The 7,895-nt window shown below is 43.7% G+C and overlaps 1 protein-coding gene across 2 annotated transcripts; it reads left to right on the top strand.

The window, feature by feature from the left end:
* The first annotated feature begins 381 nt into the window (after window positions 1-381).
* On the top strand, window positions 382-7,636 carry LOC140387257 (fibrinogen-like protein 1-like protein). 2 transcript variants are annotated; one of them, XM_072470214.1, is made up of 3 exons: window positions 382-436; window positions 4,070-4,149; window positions 6,308-7,635. In XM_072470214.1, exons 2-3 carry the CDS (start codon window positions 4,074-4,076, stop codon window positions 6,916-6,918), a joined length of 687 nt encoding a protein of 228 aa, XP_072326315.1. In that variant the 5' UTR covers window positions 382-436; window positions 4,070-4,073; the 3' UTR covers window positions 6,919-7,635. The 2 variants fall into 2 exon arrangements, with proteins under 2 accessions (XP_072326315.1, XP_072326314.1); XM_072470213.1 differs by lacking the exon at window positions 382-436 and adding an exon at window positions 3,942-3,988 and having other exon boundaries at window positions 6,308-7,636.
* The last annotated feature ends 259 nt before the right edge of the window (window positions 7,637-7,895 follow it).

The raw sequence follows: 7,895 nt of genomic DNA, 5'->3' as shown, positions 1-7,895 counted from the left end.
TATAGTGGGTAAACAGAGATTTTATAAAATTGTTTGTCAGATTTGGAGACTTTCAAGTAAGTAACTAATTTTCCATGCGTATCAGACACTAATGACCAAAAGAAAACGTATGGTTCAAACATCCTGCAGAAATCTCAGCTCCAATTTAGTCTTCATGCACTTTTACTTCTACAATCAGATTCAGTAAAGCAGCCTCCGGCCTTTTCCCCCAATTTCACTTCCTCCTAGTACCCTTCTCCCCAGTTTACATTTATGAAAATTTAATAAAATGCTTACATTAAAATCATGTTCTTGGGAAGCCTGTTTGACAGGTGTTTGAGAGAATGTCAACTCCTCTATTAAACGTCACAAGCATATCACTATAACATACATCACCCAACCTCTTAAAGTACGGTGCACCTTCCAAACTCTGTGTGACTGGAAACCTGTTCACAGTGTAAGTAACTCTGTATGTCTGTAGCCTTGCTTGTTGTTCTGAGCTGTGTATTCGCAACCTGCTGTATAGTAACAAGTCTGAAGGTAGTGGAGCAGGGTCAGACCCTGCATTACATTTACAACCTGCAGGGTAGCTAATTGCAAACCATCTTAAAGGTGCAGTATTTGCAGAATTTTTGTTTTGTCGTTTTTAAATTTTTTTCCAATTTAGCATGGCCAATCCACCTACACTGCACATCTTTGTGTTGTGTAGGTGAGATCCACGCAGACGGGGGGGAATGTGCAAACTCCATACAGACAGTGACCCAGGGCTGGGATCGAACCTGGGTCCTCAATGCAGTGATTCAGTAGTGCTAACCACTGCGCCACCATGCTGCCCATAAGATTTTCAGAAATGTTCTCAGGCAGTTCTAAATTGTGATCCACACACCTTTTTACCGGTATCACATGAATTGCTTTGTGCTTGTTGGTGTGAATAAAGTTATTTTCTTTAGACAGAAGAGGCAACATTATAGGCTTATACTTTGACAGTAATAGTCTTCTCATTATTATATAGGAAGTAGTATTACTGAGTTATTATATTGAATAAATACATGAATTATGGTTATGAGGTATTTAATTATTTGAAAGCATGTTCGAAAGAGATCTTTAACCTGCAGAATAACAAAAATAACGGGCATTTATATGGTGCCTTTGACATATTAATATATCCTTAATGGAACAGGTGCTTCATAAGAATACGATCAAACAAAATCTGACACCTTTGTCACCCTACCACACATAAAGATCTGAGGAGAGGAGTCTAAAACTTAATCAAAGAATGTTTTGAAAAGTATCTTAAAGGAGGAAAGAGCGCTCAAGGTTTTAAAGTTTAGGCTTAAACAGTTGAAGGCACATCTGCCAGTGCTGAAACAATTACTGTTAGAACAATGGAAATGGGAGGTTGCCATAGAAATCTCGGAGATGGTGGGATAGGAAGAGGTTCCTCAGATAGGGAGGAAGGGAAAGAGTGATGGATGTTGGTGCAGCGGGTGGGGTTGGATTGTGGGGGGGGGAGATAAAATCGAGGCAGTGCTGGACCATAAGCCAAAGTAGGTCAGCAAGCACAGGCGTGGTGGGTGAATCCGATGTGGTGTGAATTAATATAGGGACAGCAAAGCTTCTGATGAGCTGAAGTTTATGGGCGTTCGACTGTATAAATATGAATAATTTCTGGATTGGTTACACTGTATAAAACTTGGCAATTATGGAACAATAATTTTAGCAAATTATGCGAAATCACCGAGAAGAGACAGTCTGACAACACGTGAGCTTGTCAGCAGTCACCTGATACCTGTAAACTGGCAGCGTTTTAAAGGTAAATTTTAAAAATGAATGTTTTAATACACTCCATCAAACCAACAGGTAAGTCAAGACTGTCGCCATGTAACAAACATCCTGAGCAAAACTCTGAATATTGGTTTAAATACACATCAACAAAGCAGCATATTGCTGCATGGAGACTCATGTGACTGAGTAATCCTGAGTTACTCTGACAACTCTGCAATGCAAACCTCTCTAATGTGAGGAAAACCAAGTCTACAGTGTTTCAACAGACAGCATGCTACTGAACATTACAAGGGCATTTTTGTGCAGCAAGGTATTCAGCAGCTCTGCACTGGGAATGGGGCCTCGCAAAAAGAGAAAGTGTATACAATTGTGATAACTTGACCACAAGAAACGTAGTCGAACGCAGTGCAAAAGTTAATTCTTCTTTCCTTTAAAAAACATTGAGGTAATAATAGTTTGGCTTCAGATATCAGCAGCAGCTAAACACAACTATATACAAGCTCCTCGTGGCTAATCTGAAAATCCGTACAAACGATGATGGCGCACGCCCATGCGCACTTTGTCAAAGACATCCATACAATTAATCAAATAGAGAAATGCTTGTTAAAACATTATTAAAATACTCTATAACAACAAAGAAGGGGGCAAATGAAAATACCAATGCTTCTTAGGTATAAACTGAGTCGGGGTGTATATGACTTTCTATTCGTTGGTTGCTGGACTCACTATCTCATCTTGACAATGTTAAGTGAAACATGCAGCAATTGTTACTGCGCCTTCTGTTCATACAGGTTTTGGAGTTTTTCTTTCACCTTAATTGACGCATTCCTTATTGATCTTTGTATGACAGTAATAGACCATCATTGTTTTGCACTCTTAACCTGGCTCAATCCTGAAAGTTCTTTGAACACCTACACATGATCTAGTGCCACCTTCTACAACGGCACTTCCAGCATGTTTTCTTTTTTCCTCACACGAGTACTACCGCCACCAGGCCCCCCACCCCCTCCCCAACCACACTCCCCACTGTCGTTGACAGGGCCCTCAAATGTCTCTAATCCATTTTGTGCACTTCTGCTCTCATCATATACCTCCCTCTTAGAACCAAGACAGTGTTCCCCTTGTCCTCACTTTTCACTCCATCAGCCTACATAGTCGAAGGATCATCCTCTGCCATTTCTACCTCCTCCAGTGTGGTGCCACCAGTTCTGAAGAAGGTAGTCTATTAAATTCACATTTACCCCATTTCTCTCTCCACAGATGCTGCCAGACCTGCTGAGTTTTTCTGCAATTTTAGTTTTTATTTCAATTTTTGAAGTACTGGTGCATGATTGGGCATAAAGCTTAATCTTCGATGACACATAAACGCTGTCTCACAATAAAGTGTATGACCTTACGCCAGGTAGTACCTTTGATTCAAGAACAGAGAATGCAGGAAAACCACAGCAGGTCTGCCAGCACCTCTTAAGAGAGAAACAGAGTTAAACTTTCGAGTCCATGGACTATTTATCAGAACTGAAGGGAGGGAGAATGTGTTAGAACTGTAGAACCTGTAACAAAAGAAGGAAAGATAGATGGTCTGGTGTGAGGTGGCCGGAAGGGGGAGGGAGTGGGTGCCACAGTGGTATAATAGTTAAAAAGCAAGGAACTGCTAGGCTGTGGGAGAGGATTACTAGGTCTCCTCAGGAATATTATTTTCCAGAAACCACAAATCCGCCCCCACATAGTGAACTCTAAATCCATCACTGACTGCCTAGGTTGCCTGAAGCTTTCATGCTACTCATCGTGTTCTCTTAGCAGCCAAAGATGTGGGTAGACCAACCCCAAATCCCAGCGTTTCCTGCATCAAAGGCCTTGTTCCAGACATCTATCACAGTGCCAGTGAAACTCTGGGGCAAGGTCAAAAGTCATGTAACCCAAGGTATATTTTAGGTTTATCTGCCACACTTCTGCTAGAATATGGCGAGAGTGGGCCAGGAGAACCATGGACTTTTGATCCTAAGCCTTTGAGCATGTTTATTATTATTATTATATTAATCTTTCTGGGACATGGACAAGATTTTAGATTGCAGAGAGAACAATGCTGTGACAGGAAGAGAAACCTTTGCTGGAGATGATCAGTCATTAGGAAAAGTGGAAGCAGCCACAGTGAGCTCACCAAGTAACTTAGAGATGGAGTGTACATATTGAAGATGCTATTGATGTACCTCATTTACTGTCACAGGTGGATTTTAACTCACTTTCTGTCTGAGTCTTTTAAAAAGTGACGTTGACCACGGTCTCATGAATGATCTTTTTTTCCCAGGGGAATGGGGAAAATGGAGCAACGAACCCTCTTTCAGATTGGTTTCTTCCTCTTATTTGCAGTGGCAACAATTTCAGCAGGTAAGAAATCAACATCAAGCCCTCTCACTCATATCCCAAAATCTCCTACCGAGGATGGTGTTCACATTAGTGCTAATATAGTTCTAGTCCCAGATCACAAAAACAAATACATCTGCTGAACGGGATGGAGAGAGGATCAACAAGCCCGCTTCCAATGAAAAGGAATGCGCTGGGAAGAAAGTTTAGCACCCTACAGTCTAAAGATCAGATAGCAAAGGGGAAAACTCATTGAGGTATAAATCAGCTAAACCCTGATTATGGGTGCGATCCAATGGAAAAGTTACTAAGTTTTGCAGCGTGGTTCCACCTGCCACCCCGATTGCCCCCAATGACCCTGCAGTTGGCACCACATCCCCCTAGCACAATACCGCAGCTGTGGCCCAGCACACCCTGGCACCCACCATCGCACCCCAGCAATCACGAGCAGCACTGTCCCATGCCATAGTCCCCCATCCCCTCCCAACGATGCCTTCCCTTTGTCCCTGCAGGAGAAGTTGGCCAAAATACAGACGGGAACCATATGGAAAGACAAAGCACTTGAGGCCAACCTGAAACCTCCCTACAGGGAGATGATGGCGGTTATCAACTCTCCCGATTCCGCCTCCCCACTTCTGACAATGGCGCATCTCGGGGCCAGTGGGCGGAACAGGGTGGCACGGCGAGGCATGTGCAACTGGCCTCCGTCCCCATGCCCTCGAGAGGATGCCTGGCAGGGGCATCAAAGGCCACAGGGCATAGTAAGCAGCAGCTTCCATCCCCTTGTTGAGGTGGAGCCTTCTGAGGCATATGTTTTCTGACATCTCTTCGAAAGACCAGTGGCTCTGGTACACCATGGGCTGTTGCTGGCCTCCCTCTCCCTGGCCTGAAGGGCAGCTGGATCCTCAGGGTGTGGGGTGGGCCCCTGCACATGGGCTGCCACCTTGAGCCCCTGTCGACACTGCTGTCATCGCCTTCTCCAGCGTCTAGCCACTGGACTGCCACCGCCACTATGAGGGCAGCTGCTGCGGGGGGGGGTCTGCATTATCATTCAGACTGTGATATCTGGAAGGAATTAGAGGAGAGGAGGAGAGACCGACAATCTGCTATGGCCTCCACCCCGTACCCTCAAATGCCCCAAGCCTCCCTCACCCTTTCGCTTCCCGCTTTCTCACAGGGCACCATGCAACAAGCTGCTTACGCTGGGGGGGGAATCCGCCATACACACGTACCCCTGGTCACAGCAGGGGCTCCTAAGCATCGAACCCCAGACCCTGAATATTACCTGGACCTGGCGCAGGTCGTCTGCCTGATCCACATACTCACCCTCTGGCCGCGGGGATTTCACTAGTGCTGATGCCCAGCTCTTGGTGCCAACCCCCCCCCCCCCCCCCCCCCCCCAATCCCGCTCCAGCTGATTGTCCGACCTCCAAGATGGTTTATTACCTTCTCCGATCCCCACAGCAGCCATTGCGTTACCTTCACGTTTTTAAATTAGGTCGGCTAAAGCCCCCCGTGTGACCACTCTCTGGGAAGCCTGTTAGATCATGGGAGGTCATTCGATAGGGGGTTCTTCCGGTAAATGGGATGGAGATTGACAGTAATTGGTGATTATTGATTTCTCGCCATGTTGCGGCGGGATCCTGATTTCGTCAACGAGAGTGCCAGTTAGATCGGAAACCGATCAGCGCCTGGCACGGTTCCTGATTTCGGCATCTCCCGTGATCTAACTGACTTGCTTGGATCCATGCCCAGTGCGACGCAGCCGTTAGATCATGCCCAATTATTTCAACATACTGTGATTAAGTGCCCAATTATTTCAATATACTGTGAGTACTAATTTAAGTGAGCGAGAAACAGTTTTAAATAGCTATTAGAATGAATTGCTTTCCAGAAAGAGAGGTAAACACTTGGAACTGTTCCCCAGGCAAACTAGTACAGGTAAATATATCAGAGACTAGTGAGTGAGTTTGGGTACCAGATGACATGTGTCAAAAAGCTTAAAGGCCTTTTTCATCCTTGATTTTTCTTATGAAAAGATGGACAGTTAAGACTCTTATTTTGTATTCATGTAAGAGACGATGGTGTTACCTGAAAATGGTCGGAAACCCAGCTCCTCTATGTCTATACAAGATTATAGTGTATGGATTAAAACTGATGCCATGATTTTGTTTGCCTTCAGTGCCACGTGACTGCACAGCAATTAAACGAAGTAACAGAAGGGCTGCTTCAGGGGTTTACGTCATTCAGCCTCAAAGATCCCCTCTACTTGTGGTCAAATGTGTCATGAAACGCAATTCTGGCTGGACAGTGATTCAACGTAGCAGCAGAGCCAGCAAGATCACCTGGAAAGAAAGTTGGACCACATATAAATACGGTTTTGGTGATGTGTTGAGTGATTTCTGGCTGGGCAATGAGTACATCTACCTTCTAACCAAACAGAATAGGTACAAGCTGAGAATAGAGTTTCTGGACACCAGAAATAGAATTAAATATGCCGAGTATTCCTCATTTTACATAGAATCTGAGAGAGGGAAGTACATAATCAGGCTTGGCACATTTTCTGGGAATGTTGTTGACCAAATGACCCAGCTAACAAAAAATTCACTGGTTGACAATCAGCCTTTTTCAACAAAGGACAGAGATTATGATAGCTTCCGACGTTCTTGTGCTGCTAGTTATGGTGGATGGTGGTTTGATGCTTGTGGTCGTGTGTACCTTAATAGAAAGTATCCATACTGGTCTGGAATTAACATCAAGAAAGTCACCATGATGATTCAACCAACCTGTTAACTGGGACTTCAAGGAAAGGTATTGGCTTGTTGGTCACTCCTGTTTATTCAGTGGATGAACATTACAGCACACAGAAGAAATCAAATTATTTCCATTATTACAAAATAATAGTAGTGAGCAGTATCCACTTCATTCTTAGCTCCAAGTGGATGGCTAAGTAATTAATCCCACAAGGGTTATACTTTTAGATATCCTCTTCCCCCTATCCATTTGCCTCATTATTCACTGCTCTCCTAGTCCCAGATGCATTTACTATCCCCATGTATACTATCTCACCTAGATACCATTACTTCTCAGCATCACAATATTCATAATTTCTCCCACCCATATATTGGTTCTCTAAACCTGATTTTCCTTTGCAGAATGAAATTAATCAGTTTCCCTGAGAGTGTCCAATTAGTTCAGGGTGCTCAAGATTTACTTAATTCTGGGACAATCTCGATATTTTTCACACCTCAAACACTGTGCAAAATTCTAATGCCGGAAATTATACAGCCGAAGCACGTGTGAACTTGTTTGCAGTCTGTAAAATAATGTACCACAACGTGTAACTGTGTTGGGAGAGTTCACTGACTGGCATTTGGGGTTGTTTCTACCGGGGCTAGCATGGAATTCTAATCCAGAGAGAATTCCATATATCTGCTTCTGCTTTTTACAAACCTGTTGTATTTTAATAATCAGTGCATGTTTGATTACTGTGATCTTGTTCAATAAATCCACAATTGCAATTGTATGCTAAAAACTCTGAGCATTTTCTGCCTGGTTTTGCCATGAAATAACTCAAGTGTTATCAACAGTTCACATATTTAAGCAATCCCATTCATAACTGATATTATCAGAGTTGGTCTGTCACTCCTGAGCTCAATTCATTCTTTCACCAGAACACTTCTTGCCCTAGTTAGATTGTGCAATCGAGTCAACAGCAACAGCAATCTCTTTTCCTCAGCGAAGAAACTAAAATTAAGCACACTTAAACA

This window comes from Scyliorhinus torazame, chromosome 12, assembly GCF_047496885.1.
Source record: "Scyliorhinus torazame isolate Kashiwa2021f chromosome 12, sScyTor2.1, whole genome shotgun sequence".
Classification (NCBI taxonomy): Eukaryota; Metazoa; Chordata; class Chondrichthyes; order Carcharhiniformes; family Scyliorhinidae; genus Scyliorhinus; species Scyliorhinus torazame.
The sequence above is the reverse complement of the archived record's forward strand: the minus strand, read 5'-3'. Positions and strand labels throughout refer to the sequence as shown.